The following is an 18,658-nucleotide window of genomic DNA, read 5'->3' as shown; positions in this document are numbered from 1 at the left end:
ATGAAGTCCAGTAGTTTATTTTTGCTTTTGATTCCCTTGCCTCAGGAGATATATCTAGAAAGAAGTTGCTAGAGCCGATGTCAAAGAGGTTACTGCCTGTGCTTTCTTGTCTAGGATTTTTATGGTTTCAGGTCTCACATTTAGGTCTTTAATCTGTTTTGAATTTATTTTCGTGTATGGTGTAAGAAAGTGGTCCAGTTTAATTCCTTTGAAAGTTGCTGTCCAGTTTTCCCAACACCATTTGTTGAAGAGACTTTTTCCTTTTGGATATAAAAATTGTGTTTTTTAATGTTACAAAATAACCAGTAAGAGTTAATGATATTCTTCCTGATTGTCCAATAATGTTGATAAAATGAATACTGTATCAAAACAAAAATGACAATCATGTTGGAGACATCCAGTAGAATAAACTTGATTGGCTAAATAAAGTGATTGCCTTTTCATCCTGATTTTCAAATGCTCTGCATCATTATATAATTGGAGGAGATGAGAGCAGGGAAGAGAGAAAGGGGAAAATAAACCAGCGTGATGAAAGCAAAGAAATGTTACAGAAATGAGAGTTGAAGATGAAATAAAGGGGAAAAAGGGCACACATCAGACAGAGGTCATGGACAGGACATGGTAACAAAAGTCATAGAAAGTGAATCCTGAAGAAATTGCCAATAAGAATGAACAAGGCTTTCACATTTCCCCAACTAATCAATGTTTCTATTAGAATAAAAAAATGTAAAGAAAGAGCTGGATATAGTAATTGAGAAAATACTACGTAATTTTTTCCATAAATGGCAGTTTAGTAAGCAATGTCCAAAAATGCTTTTTAAGAATTATGTATATAATTAGATGTTCTGTAGTTGTCAGGCAATGGGGACACCTAAAAAAAAGAAGAAGGAAAACTCACCATATTTATTCATATTTATCCCACTTTAAAGAAATCACATTCTTTTTTTCAAGAGGGCAAATGGACTGTGAAAACCAATGAAATACTAAAACAACAAATGAATAAGGAGCTATTTAGGTAAAGCCGAACATACAATGAGTGATGTCTAAACAAGAATTCGGTGGTTTTTATTTTCTGTGCATTGCACGTGGCAGCAATAGTAGCAGAGAACTAGAAGGTAAGAGGTTCCTTTCATTGGATATGAAGGAGGTTTGGATAGTACGACTTCATTTTCTTGAGGATTAACAGCTTTTGGGGAAAAGATCACCAGTAATCGTCTAGCTTAATTCAGTGACTTACTTTCAATCCTGTCAACCCTAATTTTTCTGGACACTACTAATTATTTTCTCACTTTGGAAACTCATTCTAAGATTTCTGGAGTTACCATTCTTTTCCTTCCTTTGCCAATCCTCATTAAACCCTTTTGATTCTTCAGATTCCCTGTCATATATATAACTTGGGTGTGCCTCAAGACTTGGTGACAGAACATGAAACATGCAGAAAACTTTTTCTGATCCTTTACATCTCAAGGAATCGACCTTAAAAATTTTGTTTTTATGTTTACTCATTTTTGAAAGACAGAGAGAGACAGAGCACAAACAGGGGTGGGGCGGAGAGAGAGGGGGACACAGAATATGAAGCAGGTTCCAGGCTCTAAGCTGTCAGCACAGAGCCCGATGTGGGGCTCGAACTCACAAATCGCGAGATCATGACCTGAGCTGAAGTTGGACGCTCAACCAACTGAGTCACCAAGCTCCTCTCAAGGAATGGACCTTTTAGTCAAAGGATGCAAACCAGATCTTTACCTATTCCAAATACATCTTTAAATTGACATTCTGCTGTATCTTGACAATCAAGGTATTTAAAATAAAACCCTTTATCACACTTCTGCCTCACTTTCCATGTTTCACTTGTACTTCTGTTCTCGTGGATAGTTTTGGAAAATCTCTTGTTTCTTTTTTTCCTCCACTCTTTAAAAAAAAATTTTTTTTAATGTTTTATTTATTTTGAGAGAGAGAACGAGAGAGCGAGGGAGCACAAGTGGGGGAGGGGCAGAGAGAGAGGGAGACAGAATCTGAAACAGGCTCCAGGCTCTGAGTTGTCAGCACACAGCCTGACGCAGGGCTTGAACTCACTGACTGTGAGATCATGACCTGAGCCGAAGTCAGACGCTTAACCGACTGAGCCACCCAGGCACCCCCTTTTCCTCCAATCTTAAACTTCATGTAATGAAGCTCCAATTCTTCCTCAAACCTTTCCTCTCAGGCATATGTACAATAAACTAATTTTTATTTTACTAGATGATTTAATATTTGATTATATAATATCCTGTCCTCTCACTACTTCATGTATATAGGAGTCCCTTTTGAAGTGAATTATAAACTCCTCGGAAATGTAATTTATTTTGCATCATATAGAGTTCTCACAACTAAAAACATTTGCAAAGTTCTTCACTAAGGATATGAAAAAAAAACCCAATGCTTTTTTTTTAACCCTTTTGGCTATTGTTATAGAATTATATATACAGAGCCAGTGCATGTATCTCAACTTTCTATTGAAATCACTGTTGAGTCTGAATCTTAGATTTACTTGCCTTGTCCTCCAAGTGCAATTCCAAAAAGCGTAGATAAGCAACAGGTGCAAATGCATCAGCTGAATGTATGACCACTTCTGATGCATCCCTAAAACACAAAAATTTAATAATGCATTTACTTACTACATAAATTATGGCAAATTGTTCTCTGCTAGTGTCTAGAAGAGACCAAAAATCCCCCTTTTGTATTTATTTCCACTGGTAACAATATGTAGTGATTAACTACATATTAATAGTCCAATTTTTAATTGGGAAAAGGATTGGGGAAATGAAATTTCCAGGAAAAAGTAACGAAGCTTTTTGTCTTCATAACGACACACAGTTCAACTTTCAGGTTCACTCAAAGCTCTCTGAGCACTTTTGAGACTTAAAATTCCTATTCAATTTCATTTTCACAAATTTGCTTGGTAGGGGCTAACCATTAAACAATAGCGCTTTATCTTCATTATTCCTTTCATTTTCAAGAGGTAATTCATTCAGTGTTTCACACAAAATCTCAATTATCCTTCACAAAAGCAGTGCTGGTGATGGTTTTAAGCTCTAGGTGAACTCTTCACACTGCAATATCGTTGCTATTAAAATTGATTGTCTGACATAGTAATTACCACATTCAGGTAAAATGATATGAACTGCTTGCTGGCACCATATGGATACATGTAAATTAACTCAACTTTTATCAAAGATACCCTGTAAAGCACATATGAATAACTAAGATGTGTGAAGTTCTAATAACTAATTATTTTTTATTGTTGTTTATTAAGAAAGCAATAGTGTTTTGCATTTCAACCGAAATTTTAAAAATAGAAATTCCCCCATATCTCTTTAATGCCTTGGGAGCTAGTTCCATTGTTTATATTACTACATTGTTAGCATTTTAACCTTTGTAGGATAGCAAGATAAATTGTTACTTTATTTGACTTTGCCACTAATGTAAGTTATTTTTGAGTCAACTTTCGTAATGTAAAGTTATTTAATGGCAATAAAAGGAACCTCAAATACTTGGCTCCAAAATATTAAATTTTCATGGACAAAATCTGTTTACTTTCCCCTTTGAAAGATCAGAGATAGAAAAAAAAATGTTTGATGATTAAAAAAGTCAACTACCATTCATGAACTTTTAATATCAAATATGCCTCTTGTTAGTGCTTAGGAAAAATAACATTAAAAAAGGCTTCTGTGACATTACAAGGAAAGCAACTTCTAGTATAAAAGAAACAGAATTATTAAAGAGTCAGGATCTTGACAGAAAGGTATAACTGCCTTCACAGGCTACATCAACCAAAAGATGTCTCAGGTATAATGAGGAGGAGGAGCAAGACAAAGTAAAGAGGGCCTCACGATTTCTCCCACGTGCCCCTCTGGCTTGTTAGCCCTAATCCTATTTCTCCTACTTAGTCCAGAGTTGCTTGTTCTGATCCTATCTTGGCTCAGCAATCAGATTCCGATTCCAGTTCCTATGTACAGTCTCACTCTTACATTAAATTTCAATCTCCCTGTTCCTGATCTCAGCCGTGGATACAGACCCTGAGCCTTGATTATGCCTCATCTAGGCAGCTTGGTCTTGATATTCTTGACAATGGAGTACACCAAAACTCTAATTAACCCAGAACCAATGCTATGTCAGCAGAAAGGGTGTCAGCAACTCCCTTGTCATGCCAGTATTCTCCACTAGAAACAGAAGGTTGAGGGGCACCTGGGTGGCTCAGTCGGTTGGGCGTCCGACTTTGGCTCAGGTCATGATCTCACGGTTCATGGGTTCGAGCCCCGCGTCGGCCTCTGTGCTGACAGCTCAGAGCCTGGAGCCTCCTTCGAATTCTGTGTCTCCCTCTCTCTCTGCCCCTCCCCCGCTCAAGCTCTGTCTCTGCGTCTCTCAAAAGTAAATAAACATTAAAAAAATTTTTTTAAAAAGAGACAGAAGGTTGACAGCAAATAGCTCATTTAATAAATGTAATTACTGCATTCTGAATAAAGATCGTTATTCAGAGAAAACACAGATATTCTAAGCGCTAAATAAAGAAGAATATGATTTTTATGGATTCTATTAAACCCATAATCTCTAATTGACTAACATCAATTCATTCACTTATACAATAAGCCAGCCAACTGGAAGAGACTAGATCTCAAATGAACAGTGTTTAATGCTACCATTTCTCTTCTTTACCCTTTTGGAATATCCTCAGAGTTACCCAGGAAATTAAGACCAACTGTGCCACAGCAAAAATGTTTTCCAGTTGGCTACTTTCCTGTCCTTTCCCTATTAATACAAAGAGTCTGGGCACTATCTCTTATACAAGTGGGGCTTCTCTGCAGCCAAGGGGGCTAGCCCATGTTCCCTTTCACTGTGGCATTAGACTTACCCCTATTTACAACTTCCAAAGGATAGGTGAGTCAGGCCAGGCTCCCAAGGTGTGAGGTCAGGCCCTATCCCCTCACTTCAAAACAAAAAACCCTGACATTATCTCTTGAGACACAGCCATGGTCTTTGTTCCTACCCTTCTTCTAAAAAGACAACTGTAAACAGACCCTCTGTGGATTCACACTTATCCTCATAGACATGTCCAGTATCATTTCTGCAAAGCCTTCCCTAGTTTTCTCCTTTATGTGCTTTAGTAATGTGTTCACAGACTTTTCATTGCACATCTACTACATTATAATTACGTGTTTGTATGCTTGTCTTCCTTCGTAGAGAGGGAACAGATTTTGATCACCTTTGTCTGACTTACCCCCACCCGACCTCTCTTGGCTCAGTACAGAGTACATTGCCTGGTATTTATCAGACATTTGCTGAATAAATGACTGTATAGTGAAACTTTGTTAAGTATCTTCACACACACTAGTGAGCTCTCACAAACCCACACTAATTTTTCAGTTACCTATCTTCACATGAATACATACTTTTTCATATGTGCATGCTGTATGTATACGTGTGTGTATACACCAATAATGGCATATAGGATCTCTAGCATAATAAAGATAATACTTAATAGGTCTAAAAATTTAAATATAAGGAAAATAGTTCATAAATTTAAGTAAATTCCCAGATTATACAGGATAGACGTCAGAAGGTAGATAAGTGCTTGATTCATCCTTACTGCTAAATGTCACATTATGATGCTCTGTGCTGAATGATGCCTTGAGTGGGTAGAAAATAGGAGTAGGTGGGGAAAATGAGTACAAAGTATTTTAACCATGGAATTTAGTTCTCCCTCTCTCCCTCCTTCTGTCCTTCACATTCTTCCTTCCATCTGTTCACCCATCCATCCATCCATGCATGCATCCATCCCATGTGTAGCAACTTTACATTAGCAGTATAGTAATACCAATACTAATAATTCAAATGGAAAGATGGAGTTGTATCAAATCCTGACATTTACAAAATATGTTCGTTGACAGAAGAAAATCACTTCCATTAAAACAACATTAAGAGTTCAGTTTTTATGTCTGATACACACAGATATATATTTCAAAGTAAGAAGTAATAAGTAGGCTCTTTATTTGAGGATCTACAATTGTCTTGCAATTATCCTCCTTTGTTAAAGGCTAGGCTATAATTCTTTTCCTCAAGGCCTTTCCAGAAACAAACAAACAAACAAACAAACAAAACACCCACCTTTATTTTCTGAACTAAAAATCTGTATCTAGAAATGAGTAATCACATTCTAATTGACATGAAAAGTGAATTGTGAAATGTTCTAGCTAGTAAGTTTTAAAATTACTTCCAGACAAAGACTGCTATATGACTTTCCTGTAAGATTTAAAAAATGTTAATTGAGGCAAAATGTATATTATAATAAACTTCCAGAACCACCTCAATTTCTCTAAATTACTTCATTATACAAAAAGGATTCAATCTGTGTTTTTGAAAAAAAAAAATCCCTAATAATAATCAAATCATTTTGCAAGTAAAAGTTTATTTTTTCTCCCCTTAGAGGTGGTCTTCTCCTTCTCATCAAAAAAAATATATATATATAAATTGATTTAGACATTTGAAATGAGCTTCCTAATAATCAATTAGTTTTATGCCAACTGTGGCAGGCCACTATTAAATCAAATAGAACAGGATAAATTGTTAAATTTGTCCAAGGAATGAATTCGAAGTTACAAGATCCAGATTTATTTATTTATTTATTTATTTATTTATTTATTTATTTATTTATTTTTGAGAGACAGGGAAAGACAGAGCACAAGTGGGGGAGGGGCAGAGAGAGAATAAGACACAGAATCCGAAGCAGACTCCGGGCTCTGAGCTGTCAGCAGAGCCCGACATGGGGCTCGAACTCACAAACTATGAGATCACTACCTGAGTCAAAGTCGGATGCTTAACTGACTGAGCCACCCAGGTGCCCCTACAAGATCCAGTATTATTAATGGTCAATTGTTAACAAACCGTTACAAGAACTACACTTTTAATTGTATCTCTAAGTCAAATAACTTTAATTTGTCTAACCTGTTATGTTAGGACTTTGGTATGGGTGATTTTCCCACCTCTCCTGTTGCAGGAAGAACTCATCTACAGGGCAGGGCATTAGCTTGCAGAGCTCTGCTCACACAATTCATCTCAATAAACGATTATTCAATTGAACTTAACAGCTCATTTCGGCACTAGAGGGTTCTTTTTTTTTTTTTTTTTTTTAAACTAGGGGGTTCCATACCTCCCCTGACATCCCTCTCTACGATAGCATGACTAATTTCCCTCATGCTATTGTCTTGGTCAGGCTCAGGTTTCTGTGCCTACAAACGATGTCTACAAAAGATTCAGTGTTTAGGGCTAAAGCACTATAATAAACAGACCTTCTGGTTATGTAGTGTAAAGCAGTACATCTCTTAGAATTCTAAGTTGGTCATAAAGACTTCTAAGACCTCAAGTTGTCAAGTAAACGGGAAAAGTTTGCTTCTTTGGCATTTTTCTCTTACTGTGCTTTGTTTTGTTTTGTTTTTACTAATTTAGTTAGACCCATATTAATAAGCAAATATATTGCAAGTTTCCCATTATACTGTAATTCAACCTAGCATGCAAATACTCTTCTTGAAAAACCAGATAGTATAGAGTAAGACCTGATGTACACTTCATTCAGGAATCATACCCAAATGAAGAAATATCTCCTACCTATGAACTTATGACTTTTATCCTTTATCATCTTGTATCTTAATTGTGTACAGATGTATCCTCCAGCCAATCTTCAAAGGCAGGACCTATCTTTTATTTTAGTGTTTACTTACTTATTTTGAAAGAGAGAGAGAGAGAGAGGGAGAGCAAAGCATGAGCAGGGGAGGGGCAGAGAGAGGAGAGAGAATCCTAAGCAGGCTCCACACCTGGTGTGGAGCCCGACATCAGACTCCATCTTATGACAGTGAGATCATGACCTGTGCCAAATCAAGAGTTGGACACTTAACCTGCTGAGCAACCCAGGTGCCCCGCCATCTCTGAACAACAATGATGTGCAGCAGAATGCTCTAGACATAATAGGTACTTGATAAATATTTGCCAAATAAATTATTCTGTCGATGGTTATTAAAGGAAAAGAGTTAGAAGAACATGAAAGAAGAGTGGATGATTATTATATATATGATAATGAAAGTGTCCTGGCCATGTTTCACTAGATAAACGTATCTGTTTAGAAAATTCACCTAGAGTTGTCTTAATTTTCTTAGCTCACTCCTCCGCTCATTATTAATATGTACCAAAAAACCCATCCCTTAGTGGTGAACATGTTGAAGCTGTTCCTCAATACAGGATTCTAATCTTTCATCAAATGAGGCTTCTGAAATCAAGCATAATTCTGCCAATCTTTTCCAAGAATGAGAGCTTAGGAAAAGCAGATAAAGTGTTCTTTTAGCATAGGAGAAGAGTGACATAATTTAGAGTATGGATAACAATGTAACAAACTGAACAACAACAACAAAAAAAACAAAGTTCTTGTTTTTCACTGAACTAATTTTAACAATCTTATGCTCACCATAAATAGAATTCATTTAAAAAAAGTTTATATGTAAAAATAACCCCCCAAAATGAAAGAGAAATGTTTAGCATTACTATTCCAAGTTGCTAAAAGCCAAGAAAAAGGAAAAAGAGGATGGAGTTAATGGAACCCACAGGCTACTGATGTGGCAGTTTATCAAATGTAGCTGTAATGAAAGATAAATAATACAGGCAATTCACACTTCATGAAAGGATAAAAGTGTCAGTGTGTAGGTACCAGTTTTACTGCAGGGCATAATCAGCAAGTAAACGAAAGTGCAATGTCTAAAAAGTTTATAGCCTTCTATGAAGGCCTCGTCTTGTCAGGTATTGATTTAGGTATTCAGACGATTTCACTGGTATTAAACAAATTGAGTGTTTGTGAACTTGGAGGACATGTTCTATTTCTCCCAACAAAAGTTGCCTCGAGCTTAATGTTAAGTTGCTTCCATCACTTGAATTTAAGGAAAGTGAAGAAAATGCTGAAATGGTATCTTACACAATTATTTTCTTCTTAAATAGAGGGCAATCCAAAGTGAACGTTTCATACTCTCCGCCTTCTCCACAAACATGGACTCCATACTTCTTAGAAAGCTAAAAAGAGGAAAACAACAACAACAACAGAAACAACAACAAAACTTAAAATTAGATAGCAAAAATTGTCACTTAATAGCATTTTTCCCTAAAAAAAATACATGTAAGAAACTTTAATTCCAAAATACATCACAAGCTACAGGAAAATAACTTTATATTTCTACTTAAAACATATGTTTAAAGCCATCTGAAAAATGTTATCATAAAGCATAGGAATGTTAGTAATCCCCAAATCCTTGTAAAAAGATGTAAAGGACCAACATTTTATGTATAATGAGAAAACTTAGAGATCATTATAAATGTCAGGAATGACACCAGCTTTAGATTCAAAGAAGGCTAAAGAGGAAAGGTACTGAGTCATTAGATAGTAAATGAGAATATACGCAGCCAAACTGTGCTTGCTTCTTGTCCTTTGACCTATATGTGAATGGGGAAAAATAGGTCATGTTTAGGCCATTTTTCGGAGACACAGAGAAAGCAATCTAAGGCCTTTCCTGTGGCCTGTGAACAGAAAGGAGTCACAGACATGGTTATTATGCTTGAGGCTGTTTTTTGTGAAGTTCCAAGGGTACCAAGAACTAGTGACATTCCAAAGCTGTAGACAAGCCTTAGGAAGGTCTAACTCCAAGAAATGTTGGGATAGATAGCTTATCATGTTGTCTAATTAATTCTGAAGTTAAAAATCAAACAAGCAAGCAAAGAAATAAACAACCTGTGATTTGCATTAAATATAAGCTGTATTATTTAAATAATCCTGATATCAACAGTAAATTAATCTCCCATTGGGCTGATATATGACTGGAATTGATGCTGGGGAACACGCTCACTGGCTGTGTCAGAGAATCTTCCTGCTCTTGTGTAGACGCTTTATGACTGTGATTCCATCCCCTTTGTTCTGAATTTCATAGCTTTCCCTGCTTATAGCCTCCCCTAGTCCAGAGTCCTTACTGCCCAAAGGAAGAGTGACTCCATTGATGTCACTGTTACTGCCAGTGCTGGGACTATGGCCTAAGTCTTCAGTTTTATCTGAATAGTTATGTATTTATTTCTTTGGTTATTTTTGTGGTTGTGCTATAATTCTGAATCCATTACATTTCAAGTCTTGACTATGTGCCCTTAGGGATTCAAGGCATGGGTTTGTGAGAATTCTGTTCTCTCCATGGATCAGCAGTAATGTGAATGACACCGTAAAGCCAAACAGTAAGAAAAGGAGGGAAAGAAAGCTGGGTGGCATTTGCTATACGAGCTCACAAGAGCAAAGCAGAAATTTTCACCATGTTGAATCATGAACTAGAGTATCAGCAAGGCAGAATTATGGCAGTGGCCCTTTTGGGAGCAGAAAACAAAAACAGCTTACTTTACCATATTAAGTCAAATTAAATTAATATCTGCTTTGCAATAAAAATGTAGAAACAAAAATGGGATATGGGTTTCAGCAATGTCTTCTCGTTCTACCAGCTAGGGCCTGTCCTCTTTTTGGCTTATCTCCCTTTCAATGGTCTTCTCATTCCAGCACCTTTCCACCAAGTGAACCTTCAAATCTCACTTTTATGGTCAGTCTTTTTATGTGAGAGTATACATCACCAATTATTAGCTTCCTTTAATTGGAAAATGCTTTATCCAAGCTTTGCATACTTTCTATAATCTACCAGCAAAGAATAGCTGGATTTTTAAATTAAAGTTGGCATTGCTGTTATCCTACTGAAGTAGTTCTATTAGTCTCTAGTAAAAATAATGTAAGTTGCTATGTGAAACCAACATATTATCATTATAAAAAGACTGCCAGTACTAGGAAGTCTAAAATTTGGATGTATCCAGTGATATTTTCATTTCACACACAATATTTCCATAATATTCATGTAATCACTTCTTCAACTAGTATCTATTGAAAAATGATTATTAGGCAGGTCATGCTAGATGAGGAAGATCCAAAAGTAAATTAAGACAATATCCCTGGTGTTTTGAAGCTTACCAAGTATCTTACACCCTATATTTCAACACCACAAGATAATGAAACAGTGATGTTTCTTCTATTACTAAATGTACACAATCTCTTCTCCCTTTCTATTATTGATTCATCAGCATGAACACAGATTCTAAGTCAAGAAGTCTGAATAAAGAGCTCACTGGTTTTTATAGCTGATGAACCAAGAAGTAGTCTTGAATATGAATGCTTAGGATGTCTTTTGCAGCCATTCTAAACTCTACTAGTTTCAAGCTCTAATAGACATGAGTCCTCAGAGAAAAATCCAACTGTATCAGCTTACTTTTAGCCAGCTCCAAGGCCCTTTGACGTTGTGAGAGAACTTTCTTAAGAAGCAAAGCCTATGCTAGTCAACCACTCTCTGTAACGAATCTCCTGCGAAGACACAGCATTCTATTAGAAATCAATATCCTTGCAGCACCAAAGCATGATGTATGCCTGTTATAGAAAGGGTCAGTTTAGGGAAGTGGAGAATCCAGATGTGCCCATTCCAGAGACATGTTTGTGATACACAATATTCACTTTACTCTTCTAAAACCTGTTAAGTCTGTGTTACTAATATACTGTCCACAGAAAACTGCAGCTTAATAAAGTTGCAATATGTCTCTAACATGTCTCAAGTCCATGTCTGGTTTCAACTCAAAATTGCCATTATTGCATGCTAGCACTTAATCATTCCAAATACAGTTTTGCAATTCTCTTTGATAAGTTTTTCTATCAATCTTACTGTCACTGAAAATGCTAAATAGGTAGCAGTTTTTTTAAAGTTTAGTTTCTCACTAAATTATCATGATTTTTTCTGTAATTTAAGTACATAAAATAGCAATATTGAAAAATATTTTTCAATTTCAATATTTCAGCAATATTGAAAAATATATTGAAAAATAAAAAAATAAAAATTTTTTCATATTTCTTCACTAAGGGCTAATATTTATTAATGATTAAACTATATTTAACAATTTCAGTTAGTATGTAAAAAGTGGAAAACACAGTTGTTTTCACCATAACAGCAAAAATATGTCAGACAGGTTACAAAATCATGTTTTTTTGTTTTATATAGAGATAGCTAAGGAGGCAAAGAAGTCTGGATGAACTAAATTCCAGGTTGGGGTGGACCTTTCCTAGGCGAGTGAAGATGCATGGCCGCTTTCCTAATGGGAGAACGACATACTTCCACAGAGAGACTTCGATCAGCGTGTGTAGAAAACAGTCAAACACATGACCATCTGCGGACTTCTGCAATGGCTTATTAGAGTCCTGGGGAGACCCAGGAGTCAGTATAGCCTGCCAATTCTTTCCCAAAGGCTTTAACCAACTGCACATAGTGACTATGTGCTGGGGCCAGAAGACAGAGAGAGAGAGAGATTCCTTTGGGAACATCTACTTATCAAGTCTTTTCTATTGAGCTTTCACTGTACCAAAGGCTGGGGATAGAGCAGGAAAACTAAGAGATTTTTTTCCCAAGGCTTGGAAGGCCAGGAAGAAGTCAAGGAGAGGCTCAGGGCACTAAGCCTGTGAAAAGGCACGAAACACTGGTGGCAGGACAGTAAAGCAGGGGGAGAGGACAGAAGTGAGGAAGGAAGAGAAGGAGGGAGGAGAGGGGAGTGGAGGGAGGGAAGGGGAGAGAGAGAGAGAGAGAGAGAAATCTAGACTCACTGGGAGCATAGACCACAAGCCCTGATAAATGAAGAGCCCTGATCCTACTCTTGAAGCATTTGAAAAAAGTAGTAAACTGAAATAAAATGCAACTCAGATCAGACCCAGCTCAATTGGATATTAAACAGAATAAACACCCCAGACTAGCTGTCAGACAGAGGAAGGGGTGTGGTTTGGGGAGGGACGGTATTACTTTAGTCTCTACTCTTCTTTTTTATTCAGTATCTACCACAACATATGTAAAAAAAAAATTTGAGATGTCAAAAAGTGAAAACTGTGACTTACAATCAATAGAAAAACAAACAAACAAAAATGGAAACAGACCCAATATTAACCACATATTGGACTCAGTAGGCAAAGACTATAACATAACTATTGTAAATATGTTAAAGAATTTAGTGGAGAAGATAGGCAAAATTCATGACCAGAGAATAGTTTCACCAAAGATGGAAATCAAGGATAGACAGATCTAGGTTCATATACTGGCTCCAACACTTATTAGGCATAGAACATAGGATGAATTGCTTAACTTCTCTGAATTTCCATTTTCCTAGTAATAACTACTATTATAAGTGTGTTGTCACTGCTAAAACAGATAATACATACAAGAGCTCTTAAGTGCATAGTAAGCACTCTCAATATATGCTATTTTTTCTCTATTAGGTTAATTTGCCCTTCCCTTGGGCCTTCTGCTCTTTTATCTATACACTCCCTTTTTGAGGATCATGACCACTATTCTATTACTTCTATGCAAATGACTCTCAAAGCAAAAACCCTAGTCACTGATCTCTCTCCCATATATTAGGCCCCTGTGAAAATTCTTTTTTTAAATGTTTATTTATTTTTGAAAGGGAGGGAGGGAAGGAGGGAGGGAGGTAGAAAGAGAGAGAGAGAGAGAGAACACGAACAAGCGGGGGAGGGGCAGAGTGAGAGGGAGACAGAGGATCAGAGGTGGGCTAAAGTGGCGGCAGCAGAGAGCCTGATGTGGCTCTTGGACTCACAAACCTTGAGACCATGACCTGAGCCAAAGTCAGACGCTTACCTGACTGAGCCACCCAAGCACCCCTCAAAATTCTTACTGTTTTACTTGGGAGCCTTCTTGTTCTAAATTTAACATGAATAAAGCAATGTTCTTGATTTTTTCTCAAAACCTTCTCTCCCTGCTCAATTCCCTATTTCTGTAATGGTTCAATCACAATGAAAACTTGAAATATTGAAGAACTTGACTCCTTCCTTTCCTTCTGTCATTCTTTCTGCCAGAGAGCCTACATTTAAAATTTTTACATTAATTCATTTATTGAATCAACAAAGATTCACTCAGTACTTACTAAGTGCCAGATCCTAGGGTATATACTAGGGGAACGGTAGTGAACACTATCTTCCAGTCTAATATCCTTCATGATCACTTCACACTTCAACAATTACAACCATCTCTTGTCTTCCTGCTTAGTTTTCATAACTCCCAATCTACCCTACATATTATTACCATACTAACTCTCCTTAACAATATATGACCATTTGCTTAAAAGTTTTTGGGGGCTGACTGTTACCTGTTCAGTAAAAAGCAAACTCTGTAGACTGACAATCAATGCTTCATCCATTTCATCCGATCCTTTGCATGGATATAAGATTGAAACGTAATACAGTAGGTAAAATAAAATAAAAATTCAAAAGGATCTTGACTGGCTGAAGGAAAAAAACACACTAAATCTTATAAAATGAAATATAAAGTGATAAACCCCAACATCTAGTTTTCTTCTCTTCAACTTAAAAGGAATTGCCCTTTTTATTGCCTGTGGGACTATACTATGATATATTTCTGGCTTGTGATATATTTCTGCACTGCATCACTATGTACCTCTTGAATTTAAATTTTTTCATGTGTGACTTTTTCTCATGAGACTATGTTTCTAAATTCCTTAGACTCTCTCCTAGCTCCTTCCCACTGTATAGCACGTAGTACTTAGTGACCCAATTGGGTGCCCTCCTTATGGCCCAGATACCTATGCATGCTCCCAGACAAGAGCCCAAAAGACATGGACTGATAGGTCTAATTTGAACTAAAACAAAGCCACCCGTAATCAGAATTACCAAGTAAAAGGGCAGAGAAAGTTACTAACTTCTTTTTCTCTACCCTTAGAAACAGGACTTTTATCCTCTAGTTTTAGAAATCTGAAACAGTAAATAAAATTCAAACATGATAGTCAATGTTTTCCTTATCTCATTAGCCACTGAATCAGTGATGTGACATTTCCCCCACTCTTTTCAACCATTTGGGGAACGTTATGTAGAAAAAGATTTAGACCAGCTGGTTATTGGGTAAGATTAACACATGTGCTATTTTGCCGGACTTCTACCATTTGGTCCCAACCTTTGTATGAATACAAAGATATAAAGCTAATACAATAGATAAATTAAAAGTTCTAAAGGATCTTAACCAGTTGAAAAGAAATGTTGCTGTTTTCTAATGAGTTGAATTATTTTTAATAAAACAAGATCATTTCTTTACTTATTACACAATATAATTTTCATCACACAAAAGCATACTCATTGATTCATGTATATCTAAATTGTGCTATGTTCTATTTTTTTTTAAGTTTATGTACTTATTTATTTATTTATTTATTTGAGCAAGAGAGAGAGTCGGGGAGGGGCAGAGAGGAGGAGACAGAGAATCCTATGCAGGCTCTGCCCTGACAGAGCGGAGACCAATACGGGGCTTGAACTCACGAACTGTGAGATCATGACTTGAGCCAAAATCAAGTCGGATGCTTAACCAACTGGGCCACCCAGGCACCCCTATGTTCTCTTTTAGATAAAACTCTTAGGGAAAGTGAACATTGGGTTTCCATCTAACTGTTGTTAAGATAAGTTTTTTAAAAAGCAATCTGACAGATGTGGCTGACTTGGGTCATTTCATGGATTATAAAAATGCCTCAGAGTCTGAACATTTAAGAAGTGAATTTCTAGTAAATAAAAAGGAAATTACTTACATGATTCTATTTTTTTCTAGTGTACTTATATATAGATGAATATTCATAGTCATAACAATTCCATTTGAATGCTACTGATTATTGAACTGAAAAAGTTAAGGGCATCTGGCTTCCCTGTTTAATTTTTATTCCTTTAAAAGATTATAATAAATACAGTTGTGAGAATTTCTTATTAAATCAAGATTTTTCTTCTTTTAAACCAGCTTCATTTATCTGTTGGTCATCTTAAAATTGGAAAGAAAAAAAAAGTGAAATCAAATCACATTTCATCCTCTCACCACCTACAGAAAACCATGAGGTTTATAAAAACTGCTAAAACATAGAACTTACTCAAGAATTATTTATTGAGTATCTACTATAGGTTTGGCATCGTTTTAGGTGCTGCGGATAATCATGGGAGCAGACATATAAATCCTGCATAGAACAGCTTTGTATCTGGAAATACAGACAGAAAGTTAAACAAGCAATCACAATAAAAGGTAGTGGTTGCTTTTGTGGATGCATGAGATGCTGTGGGAGTATAAAGCACAATACCTAACCAGAAGGAACCCAAAACCTTCTCAAAATAAAACTTAAGGTAAAATCTGAAGGATGAGTTAACCAGGAAAGGCTAAACGGAGAGAGGCAGAGGTGGAGGGAGAGAGAGAAGGAAAGGTTGTTCCAAAGGGAACAGCATGTATTAAGTACCAGAGCACATGATGGGTCCTAGAAACTGAAGTAAGTATGGCATAGCTGGATCATAACTAGATGAATAATGCTGAGATGAGGCTGACTAGAAAGAAGACACATCTTATGGGGTTTTGTAAGTCATGCTAAGTCATTATCCAAAGTTCAGTGAGAACCTATGGTAGGTTTTAAGCAGATAACTGAACTCATCACATTTATCTTTTAGAAACATTCTGGTCACACAATGGGGAATGGTTGAGGCAAGTAAGTCAGGAAGCACAAAGAACTGAGAAGTTGCTGGAGGAATCTAGCCAGGGGGTGAGGATTTCCTGAACTGAGGAAATGGCAGTGAGGACAGAAGGGAGAGGCAAGGTATTTTGACAGATATTGTTAGGAGGCTGCATACGTGAAGGCTCCATACATTAGGAGGCTCCATAATTGAATGGAGGAGTGAGGAAAGTTAAAAAGAATTAAGGAAAATTGCCAGTTTTCTTCACTGGGAAACTGGTGGATGGTGGTTTTGTTTATTGGTATCTCAGCAGGAGAAGCATTTGCTGGGAGACTCCAGTGACCTTATCCTTTCCAAATTTTATGTGGCATGATACTATGATGTCACATATCTTTGTAATCATCTTCCTCAGGTCTCATGTTACCATGTTTCTTAAGCTATTGTTAAGCTTCTCTGACTCCTTCCTGCTCCTCCTAAATTATAAATATCCCTCATGATTCTCTGTAATATATTCTTCTCAATTTATTCCCTTGGATAGCCCATATACTTCAAGGCTTCGACCATCACCTTTATGTTATTCTGCTGCTGCTAAAACCAACACTATCACCATTCATTACAGACCATTTGTTTTATGCCTTAAAGTTAAGAAAATGATATAATTATTTAATCCTCAGAATGACTTTTAAGAATAAAAAGGAGCATGGATTCTGGAATCAGACAGACAGATTTAAGCACATATTCAACATCTGCTTTCTCCAGCTGTGTGACTATGGGAAAAATTACTCACCCTCTGAATGATCCCTCATCTGTAAATGTAAATATCAGTGGTCACAATCTCATAGATTAGTTGATCAAATAAAATAATGCATAAAAAGCGCTTAGCACAGAGTATGGCACTTAGTAAGCATTTAATAAATACACAGCTTTGCTACAAAAGTAAGTAAGGCATATATTTGTAGTCACGCGCAGCGAGAGCAGTGTTGCACAACTGGTTAAAAGCAGTAGTGCTGGAGACACATTCCTTGGTTTCAACCCTGGCTCAGTCACTTTCTAGCTGTGCAATCTTAGGTCATGCCAGCTCTCTGAGCCTCAGATGGCTGATCTGTAAAGTGGAGATGACGATGGTACCTATCTCATAGAAGAGCTGTTTTCAGAAATAAAACCAAATGAAAGGAAAGCCTAATGTTCTGTCCAGCATATAATATACACTCCATAAAATGGCTAAAAAAATTTATTTTTTCCCTTTTCTAGTGGGGAGAACTGACTTGATTTGCAAAGGTTATGGAATTTAGAACTAAATAAAACCAGAACTTGAAGCTGTATATTGACTCTAAAATATGCTGATAAATGAACTTTAGAGTTTTGCCTGAACATCTCAATTGGGCTCCAATCTCATAGTTTAAAAAATATGCCTTTGGTTTATATGTTATAATTAGAAGCTCAGTGTGTTTAAGACCAAGCTTATCATGTTCTTTCTTTTTTTTTTTTTTTTTAACGTTTTTTATTTATTTTTGAGACAGAGAGAGACAGAGCATGAACAGGGGAGGGTCAGAGAGAGGGAGACACAGAATCTGAAACAGGCTCCAGGCTCTGAGCTGTCAGCACAGAGCCCGACGCGGGGCTTGAACTCACAGACCGCGAGATCATGACCTGAGCCGAAGTCAGCCGCTTAACCGACTGAGCCGCCCAGGCGCCCCATCATGTTCTTTCTTAACCCTGTTCTCCTCTGCAGAAATACATGCTTCCAGTCTCCACAGTCATTATGTGTGGACTACTCTTTAATTCTTTCCTTTTGGCTTCTGTCAGTTTGATGCCAATTTCTTTTCCATTTCTTCCATCAGAATCTTTCTTTCAATTTTGTCCTCTCTCTTCATCCTTACTGTCAGCAGGCATCATACTCCAACCCTTCACACTGTTACCTATAACAGCGTCTTAGACTCTTTTTTTATTTCTAATTTCCTCTAATCCCAAATCCATAACTACTGTTGCCAGACTAAATTTCCTATGATATCTTTTAATAATATAAATCCCTGCTGATAAACCTTC

The 18,658-nt window shown here is 36.8% G+C and overlaps 1 protein-coding gene across 1 annotated transcript in view; it reads right to left on the bottom strand.

Moving 5' to 3' along the window:
• Positions 1 to 237: 237 nt before the first annotated feature.
• Positions 238 to 18,658, bottom strand: part of DPH6 (diphthamine biosynthesis 6) — a 172,205-nt gene continuing 153,784 nt past the window's right edge. Inside the window, exons 7-9 of the mRNA XM_042989216.1 lie at positions 8,990 to 9,084; positions 2,532 to 2,619; positions 238 to 871 (exon numbers count right to left, since the gene is read on the bottom strand). Coding sequence (XP_042845150.1) covers positions 818 to 871; positions 2,532 to 2,619; positions 8,990 to 9,084 — 237 coding nt within the window. The 3' untranslated portion in view covers positions 238 to 817. The remainder of the gene's footprint in view (positions 872 to 2,531; positions 2,620 to 8,989; positions 9,085 to 18,658) is intronic.

The sequence above is a fragment of the Panthera tigris genome, chromosome B3 (assembly GCF_018350195.1).
Source record: "Panthera tigris isolate Pti1 chromosome B3, P.tigris_Pti1_mat1.1, whole genome shotgun sequence".
NCBI classification, from domain to species: domain Eukaryota; kingdom Metazoa; phylum Chordata; class Mammalia; order Carnivora; family Felidae; genus Panthera; species Panthera tigris.
This window is presented reverse-complemented; position numbering and strand designations above follow the sequence as displayed.